The 17,687-nt window shown below is 38.9% G+C and overlaps 3 protein-coding genes across 3 annotated transcripts; 1 reads left to right on the top strand and 2 right to left on the bottom strand.

Annotated features, from left to right (window-relative positions):
- Positions 1 to 4,067: 4,067 nt before the first annotated feature.
- CBG27855 lies at positions 4,068 to 5,385 on the bottom strand (the record flags this gene model as incomplete). Its single annotated transcript, XM_045240070.1, has 3 exons — positions 4,068 to 4,243; positions 4,359 to 4,472; positions 4,545 to 5,385. The coding sequence occupies 3 exons, from the start codon at positions 5,383 to 5,385 to the stop codon at positions 4,068 to 4,070; spliced, it is 1,131 nt and encodes a 376-aa protein (XP_045097853.1).
- An 871-nt stretch (positions 5,386 to 6,256) lies between these two features.
- Positions 6,257 to 16,965, top strand: CBG00051 (the record flags this gene model as incomplete). The annotated part of the gene is made up of 13 exons (XM_045240069.1): positions 6,257 to 6,323; positions 6,373 to 6,548; positions 6,600 to 6,751; positions 6,805 to 6,895; positions 10,601 to 10,693; positions 10,747 to 10,854; positions 12,008 to 12,157; positions 12,208 to 12,372; positions 13,326 to 13,760; positions 13,808 to 14,319; positions 14,635 to 15,166; positions 15,365 to 15,526; positions 16,885 to 16,965. 13 exons carry the CDS (start codon positions 6,257 to 6,259, stop codon positions 16,963 to 16,965), a joined length of 2,724 nt encoding a protein of 907 aa, XP_045100789.1.
- On the bottom strand, positions 8,414 to 9,354 carry CBG00052 (the record flags this gene model as incomplete). The annotated part of the gene is made up of 6 exons (XM_002645157.1): positions 8,414 to 8,482; positions 8,539 to 8,742; positions 8,792 to 8,872; positions 8,917 to 9,015; positions 9,103 to 9,207; positions 9,256 to 9,354. 6 exons carry the CDS (start codon positions 9,352 to 9,354, stop codon positions 8,414 to 8,416), a joined length of 657 nt encoding a protein of 218 aa, XP_002645203.1.
- Positions 16,966 to 17,687: the final 722 nt, after the last annotated feature.

Here is a 17,687-nt window from a genome sequence, read left to right as displayed (position 1 = left end):
TTCGGGCCATTTTTCGTTTATTTCGGATTTTATCTTCATACGTCTTTCTCTGCCGGCACACTTGTTATCAGCGTCATTAAGATGGAAACGGCTCCTAAATGCTTCATCACTCATTTCTCTGAAAATTGATATTATTTATATGCGGAGCGGTATTTGAAACAAAAATAGAAGAAAAAAGTCGATGAGAGAAGAGGAAAGCTGGATCTGGTAAAACATCTGCGTCTCTATTACTTTGTGTACACAATCAAAACATTTGAATATTAGGGGAATATTTTTCAGGAAGCATGCGCTCCACCACACTGCTAAAATGACAGAGTTTTTAAGTCCTGGAAACCTAATCCCCCGCGACTTTTGGCGGGGACGGGCGGCGGTATTTGAAATTTAAAACCATTTTTTGATCTATTTTTTTTTAATAAAACTTTTATTTTCACAGTTTTTCGTCGGAAATAAAGTTTTATTGAAGAAAATAGATCAAAAAATGGTTTTATGATTCGAATACCGCTGCCCGCCCCCGCTAAAAGTCGCGGGGGACGAGGTTTCCAGGACTTAAAAACAGCCATTTTACCAGTGCTGTGGAGCGCATGCTTTCTGAAAAATATTCCCCTAATATTCAAGAAAGGTTTGATCTACCAGTGGAGTGATAAAAGGTCTGCTTTCCGAAGCAGAAAGAAGACGAGGATTCAGATAAATAAAGTTGCTTGAATGGCGAGAAGAGGGAAAAGGAAGAGCTGTGTCTCTCTTGTTGTAATCCCGAAACGTTTAAATAAATACGGAATCCATGAAACGTGAAATTTACGGATTTAAAAATCCGTAAAACCATAAAATTTCTCAAATTACTGTTTTTGGCAAGCATACCCTATTTTTTCAAATTTTTTCGCTATTTCAGGTATGTAATTTTCAACTCAATAACTAATGAATTTCAACTCAATAACTTAAAAATTATGCTTTGTCACACTTTTATCAAAAATCTCAAAATTCAATTTTCCAAATAGTTCTGTAAACTTTTCAAAAACCTCGGAAAAAACAATTTTTCCAAATTTTTACATTGAAATCTCAGAAAGTTACATGCTTAAAATAGTGGCTAACTTAAAATAATATTCTTTTTTTGCCAAAAACAGTCGGTTTATTAATTTTACGGTTTTTACGGATTTTAAGGATACAATTTTACGGGAGTCCGTAAAATATTACGGCTATTTCAAAATGCCGTGAAATCCGTAAAAACCGTAAACTTAAAATCCCAGCCCTGGTGAGGAAGCCCCACTTGGTTAGAAAGAAACACTTGGCTTGGTACCCTGACGCGACGTCCTCAAGCCCGTTAGAGTTCAAAAGGCCAAAGGTGAATGAAAAGAAGAAGACATAGGAAAACGGGATGAACATGAGTAAGAAAATTTCAGTTTGAATCAGAAAAAAGTGAAGTGAAATGAATGACCAGGGTTATTATAGAAAAATAGAATGAAAACGGAAATGACGGGATAACCGAGCAACTCACGCTTGAAACAAAAATTTTTTAATAGAGTTTTAATCTTTTTTAAATTAATTTTTTGACAGTGAAAAACCGATTTTCCGCCTGAAAAATCACAATTTTTTTCAAAAAAAACTCTCGAAATTTTTGAGAAAAAGTCATCGTTTCACGCATTCATATTCTAAAACGGGTAAAATTAAGCCATTGAGCTGAGAACTGGATCGACAAGGGTTCTTTCTGATAAACCCAGTCGACCCATTGCTTCAAGCGTTTTCTGAAACATATTCTGACAAAAACGGACGATACTGAACCGTGCAAGCTCAAGAACTGCATCGGAGAATCTTCCTTCTGTTACACCCAGTTGACACATTGCTCAAAGCGTTTTCTGAGCCAATTTTTGAGTAAAATGGATACTGTTGAACCGTGAAAGCTCGAGAATCGCATTGGAATGTCTTACTTTTGATACACCCAGTTGACACACTGCTCCAGGCAATTTTTAAGCCATTTTCTAAACAAAACGGATACTGTTGAACCTGAAAGCTTGAGAATCGCATTGGAGAGTTTTGTTCATCTGTTATGTTCAAGAACTGGCTTAAAAATCGCCTGAAGCGGTATGTCAACTAAGTGTATCAGAAGGAAGACACTCCAATTCAATTCTTGAGCTTGCACGGTTCAGTATCGTCCGTTTTTGTCAGAATATGTTTCAGAAAACGCTTGGAGCAATGGGTCGACTGGGCTTATCAGAAGGAACCCTTGTCGATTCAGTTCTCAGCTCAATGGCTTCATTTTACCCGTTTTAGAATATAAATGCGTGAAACAACGACTTTTTCTCAAAAATTTCGAGAGTTTATTTTTAAAAAATTTTATTTTTCAGGCGGAAAATCTATTTTCACTGTCAAAAAATTAATTTTCGGAGTATAAAACTACTTTTCACCAGTATTTTTATGCAAACTCCGTTTATCGTAACCAAAAATGCTAAATTTTATTCAAAATGTCTCAAAATGTCTACAAAAACAGATAAAATTCAGATTTATCGTTTTGAAAATGATGTTTTTCTTCTTTCCTCCTCGTAAATCCACAAGAGCCGCGGCCACAAAGCGTGTGTTAGGCCATCTCAGCTAGTCCGCGCCAGTTATTTATAAGTAAATCGAAACGGACGAATACGTTATTTTCAAAGCAAAAGCGACACTCATACAAATATCTCATGTTTAGACAAGAAGGAAATTGTTTTTTCAAGTCCAGTGATTTTTTTAACGCAGTTTCGGGCAGACAGTTATGTTTCGTACAGAATATAAATAATCTCAATAAAAAAAAAGAAGGGACGATGTGTCAACTGGGAGTTTGCGACAGAAGACTCCGCAAAAAGGTAGAACCTGTTTTTCTTATCAATAAACTTAAAAATTAATTTTCCATTTCGTTTATTAGACAACAGTTCACACAAAAAAAAACAGTTTTTGTTCAGAAATTGGTTTAAAAATCGCCTGGAGCAAGTGTCAAATGCGTGTATCAGAAGGAAGAGTCTCCGATGCAATTCTCGAGTTGTCACTGTTCAACAGTATCCGTTTTGTTCAGAAATTTGCTAAAAAATCGCCTGGAGCAATATGTCAACAGCGCGTATCAGAAGTATTTTCAAGCAAATTACGTTTGTCATAACCAAAAATGGTTAATTTCATTCTAAATGTCTCAAAATTTCTACGAAAACAGATCACATTCAGATTTTTCGTTTTTTTGAAGTGATGAGGCGAGAACAGTTCCTTCTCGTAAATCCACAAGAGCCGCGGCCACAAAGCGTTTGTTAGGCCATCTCAGCTAGTCCGCGCCAGTTTTTCGTGTTATCACACAGTCTAAATAAATAAATACTTTATTTTCAAAGCGAAAAGGACACTTATACTAACATTTAATGTCTCAACAAGAAGGAAATTGAGTTTTTCAGAGATTCAACGCATTTTCAGACAATCTTTCTTTTTTTCTACAGAATAAATATTATTTCCAAAAAAAGGATTGATGTGTCAATTGGGAATTTGCGATAGAAGACGCCGCAAAAAGCTAGCACCTGTTTTTGTTATCAATACACCTAAAAAGTTATTTTTCGCTCTCGTTTATTAGACAATAGTTCACACGAAAAAAAACCGATGAATACAAAGTTCGACAAAAAACTATAAGAAATGTACCGAAAAAGAAGAGAGTTACCAGAAAAAGTCATTGTAAAGCAGAAAAAAAATGCGAGAAACAGACAAAACAAATTACAACAAAAAAAAACAAAAAAAACCGACAGAGAAACTTACAACAAGAAAACAAAAAGAAACTTGCAACACAAAAAAACCAACAGAAAAAACTTACAAAAACAAAAATAAACAAGAAAACCTTATTACAAAACCAAGAAAGAGAACAAAAAACCGACAGAAAAACTATTGAGAAACCAGAAAAAGACAGAATTCAAAACGGAATCGGAGCTATTTAAGGTATAGGATATTTGAACTGGCGAATAAAGCAATAGTTTGTAAAAAAGAGACAAGGGGATTGGTGGAGTCACAGATGGGCGCTAGGCTAACAAAACAGTCAAAAGCTCGAAATATTAACTGTTTCCTAAGGACAATCAAAAATTTCAAGTTCGTCTGAAGGGGCCTGTTTTGTTCAAAAAATCGAATTCAAGCCTTGGCTCCGGGGTTATTCCTGGGTAGCGGTAGCGTCGTTCATATGGCGGCAATTTCCCGTTTTGACGAGCTCGACGATTTTCTTGGTGCTCTATGCATGCTTGATGCAGTCGTCTGATATTGTCGTCTGAAAAAAGTTCAATTTACATGTTTAGGCATTATTCCTAAATTTATAAGCAATTTCATAGATACAACGCTTAATATATAGCGCGACACTAGACTCGAATAAAGTCGAAACTTACAGGGTGGGATAGGCGTTGGACCATTGTTCATGGCGAAATCATAATAAGCTTGGTTAACCATTGCGTCAAATGAGTCGCTTCTGGTCGGACGTCTTTGGCTTCCAGACTGTCCATCTGAAAATAAATGTTTCTACTCTTATTAAAGTAATATAAAACATCTCCTGGGTTGTCAATTAAATGACTTACCACTGCGATGAGCGTTGTTTCTCGATTCATATCTTGAGCTTCTCTCTCTTTCTCCATCGGAATATTCACCCTGGTGTCCAAGACGATTTCTTTCGATGAAGAAGCCTTGCGCGTAGTTAGAACGATTTACAGTGCTGTTCGCGGTTGGACGGCCACGGTGACTGTCAAAATCGGATCGATCGTTGTCCCGAACAGCTGCATATCTGGAGCTTCCCTTTCTTCCTCTAGTGGAATAATCGTTGACGCATTCCTGACGACTCACCGGGTTTCCGACCCGAATTTGGTTGAATTTTCGGGAGTACGAGTTCGGCGAAATGACGGCCACTTGACGGCCACGGTGACTGTCGCGATGTTCATCAGGATCAGCGTGAGCTCCTTGACGGTGATGGTTCCTATCTTGTTCTTCGGCGTTTCTTGAAAATCTGTTACGGATGAATCCTTTATGGTAGGAAGGTCCATGGAGGTTTCCTGGTTCCCAACGTTGAAGATGCCCAGAAGCCTCAACGGAATGGACCGGATACTCTCGGATGATAACTTTCATCGGCTCCCTCGCCATCTGGCGGCCGTTTTGCTGCTGAGGTCCGCCGATTGCTCCTTCATGACCAGAGCCGTCATCATCCGATTTGTCTAGCTCCTCAGAATCTGCACTCGGTTCGTTTGGGTTTGCCCAGTCTACGGTGCCATCTAATCTGAGACACGGGGTTAGGTGTATAACTTGAACCTCTCTCATTACGATTTCCGCTCTAGCCGCCGTTGCCATTCGAGGACCGTTGTGTTGCTCAGATCTGTCGCTTCTTTCTCCTTGGCTCGAGCTATCCGGCGGAACGTAGTTATTTGACATTCTGAAAAAATTAACGTATTGCGGAGATTGAGAATAGAAGAAAAACAAAACTTTACACGAGAAATATATATTGAACCTAGAGAGGCAAAAAGAGGAACTGGAGAAGGTGCGTTGAAGGTTTTTATTGCATCGAAGGGTCCATGCCACGTTCTGTTTGCTTTGTGTGTGCGTCTCGATTGACCTATCGATTGACCGCTCGTCTTGTGTTCATTGTTACTCGGTCTCCCTCTCCCTCTCTTTTCCTTACAAATGACTTTTGTTTCTCATCTTGTTTTTTTCCAAGTTTTAACACTTTTCTCAAAGGACCAAAATGTTTCACTAAAATTTTTGGAAAGTATGGAAAACCATTATCATTTACCATTCTTTTTTTGAGCGCCAGGGGGAAATTTTTAAATTGGATAGTTTTTGCAACTTTAAACAATACAATTTCAAACAAATACTCGAAGAAAAATTGGAAAACTTGTGAATCTAAGAGAAAATGTTGGTTGGCAACATATTCAAAACTTCGGCCAGCGGCCGTGTGGACTGGTTTTCCAAGTGCGACCGACAAATCACCGAGTGCAACGTGTCTCACCCCGCAAACGCGTCAGCAACGCGTTTGCCCCTTTCTTGATAAGTTGACGCATTTCGTGTATTTTAATTAATTTGGGCTCATTTTCGAGGCTTTTTAAACGATTTTTCAAGCAATATATGTTACAAAAAAATCACAAATTTTTTCTATCTAGGAAGTCATCAGTTTCATTGATATAAGTGATATTTTGATTTTTCTCAGGTATTTATGTACACGTCAGCTCTGTTTTAATGCTCTTATACTACGCCAGCATCTTCTATTCTTTTTTTGCTATCACTAATTCATTTATCATTTTACAGAATGAAGTTACTCATCTTTGGGCCTTGTGGTCTTCTTGCTGCACTTTGTTGCTTCTACCAGCCGACAGGTATGCCAAAAATCGATATAAGAAGCTGATCAAATAAAATTTCCTTCAGATGCTGCTCTCGCTGCGATGTCCATTGATCTTGGTAGTCAATTCATAAAAATAGGACTCGTGAAGCCTGGTGTGCCGATGGATATTGTATTGAACAAGGAATCCAGACGCAAAACTCCAAATGTCATCTCCTTCAAGAACGACGAGCGATTTTTTGCTGAAGCAGCTGCTGCAATGGTGAGTGAACTTACTCTCACTTTGAACAAATCCTTATTTTATCAATTCCAGTCATCGTCCCATCCACAATCATCTTACAATTTCTTACTATCCCTCATAGCCAGAAAGGAAGGAGACGATGCTTTCACAGCGTACAAGAAGACCTTCCCGTTCACAGCCTTCGAGTTCGACGAGGTCAAAAAGACTGTGATCTTCCCTTACAAGTGAGTTTGCAGGAATTTTTATTTCAAAGGGAAAACATGAGTTTAAATTACAGGGAGGAAAAATACAACGTCGAGACACTGTTGGCAATGATTTTGTGGAACGCGAAGAAAGTGACAGAGGCCTATGCAGACCAAACCGTGAAGGTGAGATTTCAAAATTTTGAATTTTTCAGAAATGGAAGGGAAAGATGATAGCGAGAGATTATTTGAACAAATATTGGGAAATTAAAAGAAAGTTTGATACAACATGGGATGGGAAGTGGAATATGAGAAGAAACAGTTTCTAGTCGAAGAGTCCGTGGTTTTGAACATACATGTGGTATTCGATGGCAGCGACCAATTCGAACAGATCGCAGTATGCGGTGTTGTAGGCAAACTCGATGAACTGGAAAAATGTTTTATTTTTTTGTTTCACTGGTTGGCATATCAGTTTGTAACCAATTGGTCGATTAGATCGCGGCATGCTAAAGACTAATTGCTGAAATTTTGCTTGGAAGAGAGGAGTTGATTTATGAGCGCATTTAATAAGTGTCTTTAGGCTCACTAGCATCAGTTAGGATGAAAAAGTTGACCTTCTCTGCAGTAACTAAAGTTTGATTCCCGGTTTGATTCCAAGCGCTTCCAAGCAGTAGATCTTTGGAAATTTAAACTAACAAAAATGGAACAAACTCAGCACACGGAAATGGATGTTACTGGTCGTTAGTCAGCTATTTTGCTGGAGTTTTGTTCAACTTAGTTTCATATGGGCGTGAATCAAACTGTGAAATAATTAACTCCAGAGACACCCGGAGAGTTGAGTCACTCACGAATTTTCAGCCCCTTCAATCCTGTCACGAATGCTCCACTCTCCTTGTTCAAGTGTAGATTACACTAATCAAGTTTTTCACAAACGTTTTGTAAGAAACTAACCTCGGTGCGCCAGACATTAATGTTCTCCACAGCCATCGAGAAGAGCTCAACGCTAGCTTGGTACATATCGTGATGCTCTCTACAGCAAACATTACGTGACAACAACAACTCCCAATCAAACACATCCGCCATACGAGGGTCGTCGATGGTTTCAGCGGTAGCAGCAGTGGCGTACTTGACGTTGACATCAGCATCCGTCAGAACAATGTTGCATTCGTCTTTCAAGTATTGACGAATATCTCCAACGCTATCTTTGACGAGATCGACAAGCTCCTCAAGAGTGGGCGAATTGAAAATAACACCGTGGTTATGAGACAAATCGATATGAATCTCCTGGAACGCGGTGATAAATTTGTTCATATTCACATCAGTTGGGCTTTCCTCGAATTCAACGAAAAGGTTGGCGAACTCGTTTTTGATCTGATCAGCAGTTTCTTTTGGTAGCAGTGCAACGGAGCCACGGAAAAATTCCAACATCGCTTCCATATTCCTAAAAAAAAACTATCAAACCACCACCGCACACAACAGCACAATAATTAACAATAACTAGTTGCAACGAAACAACACAGCAAAAAACACACGACACAACAATAAGAAACTTTTCTTGAAAAAAGTCTGATCCGCAACAAGATTTATACAACAATATGAGACTCGAGAAAAAAATAAGCAAATTTGTCGATTATTAATCAAAGCTGCGGACGGAGATCAGAAGTAAAAAGTAGCGGATCATGTAGTCCTCAAAGAAGTGGGCGTTCAAACGGGTTGGTTGAGAAGGAGACTATTGGCATCGCGAACCGATCCCTCGATGAACATAGCCATCAGCTGGAAATATTATGGCTTGAAGCTCAATTTTTGTGACTTCGTTGTGTATTACTCACATGGTATGAAGCTGGATCTGGCAGAATGCGGGCCCGAATCAATAGTTGGGCTCCGCAGATCACCTGGAATGGATTCATTCGCCGGACGCGAGCATTTGGAACATTTGAGATGACGACGTAAGCCATGATAGCGAGACGGTAGTTTATTTGGAAGTGGAGTTGGGAGATCTCATGGCTTCCTGGTGGCATTTTCATAGTGAGAAGCTGGAAACAAACATGCGTAGTACTCAATATTAAATGATTAGAATCTTACTCGTTCCGAGTGACTAGCCTGGTAGTTTTGCTGAATCATGGTCAACTTTTGGCACCACGTGGCAAGCTGGTATGAGCATTTCTAAAACTGACTAATATTTTTCCAAAAGTCTCCTCAAATCTTACATGATAGTTAATATTGGTCTTCAATTTAGCAACGTCTTCAAATGTGAGCCCCTTGGATTGAGCAAACTCGCGAAGTTTGCGGATTTCTTCAGCCTCGTTCTATAACCAAACTTTTCATTGCTCTCTATACAAAAACAAAACACACCGCACTGCTCATAATTAGAAGAACATTCATGCACTACTAACCTCCTCCCACAGGTTTTGCATAGATTGGAGCGCGCGTTTCGCCTTCTCAACGATCTTCTGACGCTCCATGTCATGTTCATCGCAGCACTTCACTTCGAAGTTCTCCTAGAAGATTATCATATATTTTCTAGAAAAAGTGCGACTCCAACTCACAATGACCTCCTTGAAAACCGCAACTTGGCGAGCCTCAAAGTCAAGGTTAGGCTTATGGATGGTAATGGGGATGTGCAACGCTTCAGTAGTAGTAGGCATTCTCACTTCAAAGTTTGTTCTAAAAACAACAATGGATTAGAATCGAGAATCCAAACGACTTATGAATTTCAAGAATGAGACGAAGACGCAGAAAAAAATAATTTAGCTTTTGGTGGGTTCATCTCAGTGTATTATAAAAAGACGAGAGAAGAGAAAAAGAAGAGAATCTCTCTGTGCGAAAAAACGGAAGAACGGACTCAGAGGGCATAGAGAGGGAGCACATCGGGGCCGAGAAAAAAAAAGAAAAAAATGAAAGGAAGAGAAAGAGAAGATACTCGGGCGGTTCAACTAATTGCCTCAACGGAACGAATAACTAAAAAGAGCACACACTCAGCGAAACATGGCTCGAGGGGAGGTTTTTTGTCTTGATGTTTCTGATTTTGCTCCAGCTGGCTTTGGACTTTTGAAAACAAGAGGAAGCTGGCTCCCGAAAAATCAGAGAATGAGGTTCCGCCTTTTTGGTCGGAATGAAACGCCTCCTTCTATTTTAAGGATAGAAGAAAGGGAGAGTGGTTCTTGGTGCAACACACGAGATGTCAACAAATCTCAATCTTATTTTAAAATGAGAAAATTTACAATCGAGATATGGGGAATGTGGTAGAGTCACGCTTTAAGCAATAAATTGAAAATTCCAGCAAGTTTCTGGTGAAAAAAATATATTGGGGTATTGCACAACTTGAATAACAGAAAGTGCAAACTCGGCATTCTGGAAGCAACGATGAGAAAGAGCGAAACGAAAGCAAGAGGATGATGCGCGACAAATGAATAAGCGGCGGAAGTTTCCAGAAGAATATTTTTCTTCCGAATATATCTAATCCCTTTTCCAGAGAATTGTCGAAAAAGACGTATCCTATTAGTCATAGGTTTATTGTTTGCATTCCAAACAGTTTCCATTATATCTCATGACACCCGGGGTCCCAACGAAAAAAAAACGGGGAAAATTGAGAGAAAGAGAGACGACAAGAGTCGCACACAGAATGAATGGATGAATGCTTAGAAGAATGGCTGTGCGTTTTCGATAGCATGATTGGGCGGAGTTTTACGAATCTTGAGCTTTGAGACTCCGCCCACTTTTGTTTCGATCATAATTTTAGATATTCTGGAAACTATGAATAACAAGAGGGATGATGATAGTGATAAAAATATAAAGGGAACATGAAATGAGGGACAACCAACACAGCAAACCTGCTAAAATCTGTCAGAAAAAAAATTTCCCTTCGTCATTTGTTAACCTTATCATTTTCAGGATGTCGTTATCACCGTACCAATCTTCCTAAACCAGGCTGAACGTCGTGCCATTGCAACAGCTGCCGAGATCGCTGGCCTCAACCTTCTTCAGGTTCAGAACCAGAGATGAATTATGAGTCTTATTTAAAAAATATTGTTTTTCAGTTACTCAACGACGGATCGGCTGCCGCTCTGAACTATGGAGTGTTCCGCAGAAAAGAAATCACTGAAAAGCCGATGCACATGTTGATTTATGATATGGGAGCTGTGAAGGTAGGTGTTAGTGTATGATGTCTGGTGTCGAATGGAATTTGGAAACAGGGGGAATTTTTTTTTCCCATTAAGAAAGACAAAAAAATTCTAGGCTAGTGAAGAGGGAGAACCCCGGAAATGCGATGCGTCTTGAGCACATTCGTTTTATGTTGTCATAGGAATACGCAGTGGGCCGCATAGAAATAGTTTTGAAGACTTTTGATACACACGTGACGTATTTTCGTACAACTTTTGAGAAAGCTGAAAATTGAAATTGACGCGTAACACTAAGCACAAAAATAGATTTCTTGAATGCACATAGACAGCGAGAAGATTATCTCTTAATCAGTTAGAGTTAGATGTTAGTCAAGAAGGCAATGATGAGATGAGAACTGACATTCTATAGAACACATTTTGTATTGAAATAGGTCAGAAAAGATTTCAAAATAACTAGTTTTGAGATATACATACAATACCGGTCAATAGAAATACAAAAACCTATGTTTTCGTTGTTTTTTTGGTCATTTTGACCATTTTCAGAAGTCTGAAGTTTGGCTGTCAAGTTTTTGACCACTTTGAAAACTCTGAAAGGTGTAACACAGGCCTAGATTGGAAACTTTGCATTTCTATAAATTTGAAAACTCCTAGGTCGAAAGTTTTTGATATGGATTTGTTTTTTGACATCCGACATTTTCAAAGTGAACGGAAACTTGACAGCCAAGTTCCAGGCTCCTGAATAGAGTTAAAAATTTTTTACGGAAAACAGACAAAATTGACTCTATAGCTTCCAATCACATGTTTTTCTTTGTTTAAAAACATTTTTTCCAAAGATGAATCATCGAAAAAAATGATTTTCCAGAATGTTCTTTAGCTATAGACAGAGAAAAAATTAATAGAAAAAGGATCTAAAAGTGTTTAAGAAAGGATTATGATGACATATGAAACATCTAATTTTAGGGCGGGAGGGCGGAAAGGGTATATTGCTATACGTTTTTTTTCTAGTTAGATTGAGCAATCCACAAATCCCCATTCTAAGAAAAAAAATGACGGCGTCGCACTCTCCAAATTTAGTGTTTGAAGCCATTCAATGGAGGAAAAGAGAAAATTGAGAAAATGAAAGTGTTCCATGAATAAATTACTGAATTTGGAACGTCATTATGATTCTTTTTTTCAGACCACTGCCACCATTGTGCAATACGTTTTGGAATCAACTCGCAAAGACGGAAAAGACAAGCAACCCACACTCCGAACCGTGGGAGTTGGATATGACAAGACTTTGGGAGGACTGGAAATCACCAACCGAGTCAGAGATCACCTCGAAAGGGTATTGAGAAAGAACTTGTGATCACCTGACCTGATTATGATAATTTACAGGTATTCCGTGACACTGTGAGCACATCAAAGGACATCACCACCAATGCACGTGCTATTGGCAAGCTGCACAAAGAAGCGGAACGTGTCAAACAAGTTCTCTCGGCCAACACCGAAACCTATGCTCAAGTCGAAAGTCTTTTTGAGGAGCAGAATTTCAGAGCAAAGGTGGGAATTATTTATGAAGACTGATTACATTTCCAAAGCAAGTACCGAAAGAGTGTAATTAGAAAAAAGAAAAGCGTTGGGAAGATTCTACAGACAACCAAAAATTAGCATAGTCAGCAAATATGAGTCACGTTATATTCATAACATCTGCCTAAGAGAAAATTCGCAAATGCGCTCTGATGGACACATATATTTCAAACTCATCCATGTGACACGCTTTCATATGTTTCACTTTCAGAAAAAGGAAAAGTATGAAAAAATTAAAAGTAGACTACAAACTTAACTGCAATATGGCTAATTACAATCCAAACATCATTCACCATACCAAAAATGAAACTGATAGGAAAAATTGAAAATGACATGTTTAGTGATCGGCTGAACCAGATATTAGCTCGTCGTCGTGAAAATTACTGTAGAATGGATCTAAAAACTTACTCAACCACGCTGAATTGACAATTTGAGTAACAAACAGTTTATTTTCCTCCATGTCAAAACAAAACAAAACCAAAAATTTTTCCTAGTCAGCAAAAATGAGCCATATTCAATTCATAACATCTGTCTAAAAAAAGATTTACAAATGCGCTCTGACGGACACGCGTAAAAGCTATCGTCAGAGGTCAGCTGAATCAAATATTAGCTCTTTAACGTGAATATTACTGTAGAATGGATTCTCTGAACAACGCTGAATTGACAATTTGAATAACAATCCGCATATTTCCGGACACACTGAAAACAAATCCAAAATAACCAGAAATAAGAGGGCAATCATGAATAATTCAATCATTTTTATTGCTTTCTGAGCATTTTTGATTAATTTTGCTGAAGCTGTAAACAATATTGTTGAAAATACACACGAAAGATCGAAACAGCGAGAAGGCATAACTGAATTATTGAGAAATGAGCAGGAATGGAATTCGCTGAAGCAAATATTAATATGAATTTCACGTTTCCAGGTAACACGTGATGAGCTCGAGAAGATGATTGAGGACCTTGAACCAAGAATTGCTGCCCCGATTCTTGACGCTCTTGGAATGTCTCAGCTCAAGGTCGAGGACGTCGACTTGATTGTTTTGATGGGAGCCGGAACTCGTGTGCCAAAAGTCAAGGAAATCCTGAAGTCAATTTTGAAAGACAAGGAAATCAGCAACTTCTTGAACACCGACGAGGCTATCGCCATGGGAGCTGTCTACCAAGCGGCCCATTTGTCCAAATCCTTCAAGGTTCTTCCGTTCAACATCCACGAGAAGATTCTTTACCCTGTCTTTGTGAACTTCCAAACGAAAACAGAGGAAGGAAGAATGAAGCCAATTAGAAAGTCGCTATTCGGTGAGAACTATCCAGTGCCAAACAGAGTCATGCATTTCGCGTCATACTCTGATGATTTCAAGGTTTGCTACTAATGCGCATTTTACTCAAAGCTGGATTTTGATTACAGATTGAAATTCAAGACGCTGACAAGAACCCACTCTCCGAGATTGAGTTCACTGGTGTTAAGGATGCCATCGAGAAGGAGGTCACCGATGAGAACTCTATTCTTAAGGGAGTGAAGACCACGTTCTCGATCGATTTGTCAGGAATCGTGTCAGTCGAGAAAGCCAGTGTTGTTGTCGAGAAAATCCCAACTACCGAGGAAACCGAGAAATATGAAATTGAGAAGAAGGAGTTCGAAGAGTGGGAAAAAGAGCAAGAAGAGTTGAAAAAAAAGGAAAAGGCTGAGAAGAAAGAAAAGGAGGAGAAGAATAAAGCGGAAGGTGAAAAAGCCGATGATGAGGAGAAGGAAGATGAATCTGAGAAGAAGACCGAGGATGTCGAAAAGCCAGCTCCAGTCAAGAAGACCAAACCAGTAGAGCCAAAGCCAAAGAAGATTAATGTGGCGCTGACAGTCAAGGAGACCAAAACTGACAACGTAGATTTGAACAAAGAGGAAGTAGCCACTGCTAAAAAGACGTAAGTTGATGAGCTAGCTAACTGAAAACGACGATTGGTAGAAAACTAAAATCCACTAAAACGCGTCGTTCTTCCGGAACTCGGGCACTGAAATTGGAGCTGTTTAAAAGCTCCCAATTTTTTCCGTGTTTACGATTACGACGTCATTTAGTATATAAATTGAAATAGCGAGAAAAGAACACAGAAAAAAGAAAAATGGAACATAACAAAAAGTTCCCGTCAGTCATCTTATCAATACATAGTTCTACTCTGTCAAAAAGGGACATGCGTCAAGAAAGCGTACTTTTTGTTAGTTTATAAAGACTTTTATCCCAGACTTTCCGACTTCGAGCAAAAAGAGCAGGAGAAGCATGATCGTGAAGAGGCAATGAATCTGTTAGAGGGACTTCTTTATGATTTGGCTGTTCGATTGGAAGATGGAGAAGAATATGCTGAATATGTCACCGAAGATGAGAAGAAGGCAATCCTCGAGGAGGTTTCTATTCTCAAGCTTTGGTTTGAAGACGACGTTTCCCTAGATACCAAAAAGGAGGAATTCGACGAGAGAAGAAAGAAGCTCGAGGAGCTCACCGCTAAGCCAAATTCCAGAAAGCAAGAGCACATTGATGTTCCAAAGGTGGCTGAGGTTCTTGAGGATAATTTCAATCGATCAATGACTTTCCACGGCATGGCTCTTAATTTGACCCAGCACGAGGAGGGCAACAAAACATTCACCGACACTGAACTCGAGGTGCTCACCAAGTTGATTGAGACAACGACCGAGTGGTGGAATGAGAAGAAGGAACTCTTCGATAAGCAGGCCAAGAACGAAGAACCAGCTGTCAAGGCTTCAGAGATTGCTGAGAAGGTTTGTGAGCAAAAAATAACTGCCAACAAATATAATAGAATCGAATATTGTTGGGGATCGGTCCAGGTGTTGAGAGGGGTTTCAATATGTAGGTCGGAATTGGCCAAAAACTTTGGAGTCCGGCTTACTGTAATTGGTGACATGAACACTGTGAAGAGGTGTCGAATAAATAAGAATATTCAATAATGCATTTTTCAGGCTCGTGATTTGGAACGTGAGGTCAGATACCTAGTGAACAAGCTTAAGATCGCAAGCTCCAAAAAGACGAAGGAGGAGAAAAAAAAGGCCAAGAAGGAGAAGAAAGACGCCGAAGAGGCCAAGACTGATGAAGGAGCCAATGTAGATGCACCAGATGCCGAGGTATGTTGAAATTGAAATACATCACTTCTATATTCTAGAAGTTGAACTGCTGTGAAAGTAACAATCTGTTCATACGGAGCCCAGAGAGACAGGTTACTCAACATACTGAAAAGCGTAACTTCTGGCTGGGGGTTGGTCAGACTCAGAATGAGAACGCTGCTAAAGCCGAGCGGTTCAACTTTAAACTACCGACCAAAACCTGACCAAAGGCCGCTTTAAAGTCGTTTCTGGGCAAGTTCAGACCTGTACCAGACCAACATCCTTCCAAAAGCCAAACCAACTTGTGACCAGAAGTTACAAGCCGACAGTCGAGCAGTTTTCTTTCTGAAAATCTATAATCCCTCGACGGTGTTGAAACAAACCATGGATTTGTTTTCAAAATCGTACACGCTACAAAGCTCGCTGGCATGAGGAAGATCCCTCATATTGAAAAGTTCGAATAAATATTTTTCAGTACTTCGGGCAACGGAAATTATAGAATTCTGTTTTTCTCTCCAAATTGTTGACGCTTCACTGCAAAACCTCTCATCTTAATTTTTATCCGAACTTTACTTTTACTAAAAACATGTTGTTGAGTTTTAAGGACATTAGTTTGTACCGAAAAGTTCAGAAATAACAATAGTTGTTTATTTTCATGATGTTGCTTATAACTTAGGAACAATTATCATAACCAGGAACTTCCTGAAACTTTGCGGACAGATACTTTCGGTCGGAAAATAGAAAAAGAAGAATTTTGGTGACCGTTGCTCCCAAAAAAAAACGCTTTTTATTTTCTTCTTCCATATCTTTTTAAGAATGTATTATATCACACGGAAAACTTTTCATCACACATGCACATAATTCCTGTAATTTATGCTTGCCGAGGAATTCTGAGAAAATAGGTTGTGTGTTAGTTTACTTTCTCGGCGACCAATTCATTAAGATTCCACTCGTTATTTCACATATAATAGACCTATCTGCCGAGCAAGTTTGAAAAATATGCCGAGCTGGCGGCCATGAAATTAAATATAATGTACACTTAATGTACATTTAATATATTTATTATCACATGTATAATTCTCTTACAACTTCAAAAACACAACTCTATATTTCGTTTATAAGCACAGAATTGTTCAATCGCGATTTGGTTTCTGAATAAGGGCCCAATTCTAGCTAAACGGTCGCTGTGAATGATGATCTAGTCCAGTCCAAGTTCTTCAAAATAGGGTTGTGATAAAAGTCAAGTCATGTCTTGAGCAGCTCAATAAATATACCAAAACCCCTACATATCTCGAATTGATGTTTTTCTGAAAAACGTTTCCATTCCTCTTTTTCCTTGGACTTTTTTCTTTTCAATATCGAAAATAATATTTTTGCAGACACCTCCACCGGCAGAAAACGATGAATCAACCACAGCCGAGCCGAAGAAAGAAGCTGAACACGACGCGTCGGAACTGTAAACCTGTCAAATCAAATCAGTAGTCAACAAAAGTTCATTCGAACTTTCTCCCCGCAATCATCATCTCCCACAGTGCTTCTAACATCTTCTAACCACCTTTCAATCTATTTCAGCTTTTGCATCAACAATTTTATTCTTTTTCCCTTGTCAATCACCTTTCAATATTCATGAGAAACAATTGAAAGTGTATGAAACAAAAATTAACCGAAAATTTATGACGGATAGAGAAAAAAGGATGATGACAAAAGATGCACTGAGTTTTCATCATGTCTGATGCAATCTCGCTGCGTTCCTCGTCCAAATTCGTTTCCCTTATCCAACTTTTCTTCGTGTTGTGATTCTCCAAACGCTCTCACCAAATTGTTTTAATCTAAATCACCAACATCTTTTTAACAGGATTCCTCGAAAATATATATTTATTAACTTATTTTGTTGATTGTCTTAACATTCAAACGGTTGTCTCATCATCAGTAAAAACATTTTTGTAGGGTTTTCAATTGTTTTAATCATTTGATCTTTTCTTTTCTCCACTTCCCATATTGATAAAGTTTTCTGGAAACAAAACGGCGCTATTTTTTTTCTGGTTTTTTTTTCGAGAGGTGTGCTTTATCAGCACTTTCGGAAAGTTTCAGATGCTTCTTTCCTTGTAACAGCTGTCGCTGTCAACGACCTACTCGTCGGGTGATGATGATCGAAACGTCTGCAGAAAAAAAAAACTAAGAT

The sequence above is a fragment of the Caenorhabditis briggsae genome, assembly GCF_000004555.2.
Source record: "Caenorhabditis briggsae complete genome, chrX, whole genome shotgun sequence".
Taxonomy (NCBI): domain Eukaryota; kingdom Metazoa; phylum Nematoda; class Chromadorea; order Rhabditida; family Rhabditidae; genus Caenorhabditis; species Caenorhabditis briggsae.
The sequence above is the reverse complement of the archived record's forward strand: the minus strand, read 5'-3'. Positions and strand labels throughout refer to the sequence as shown.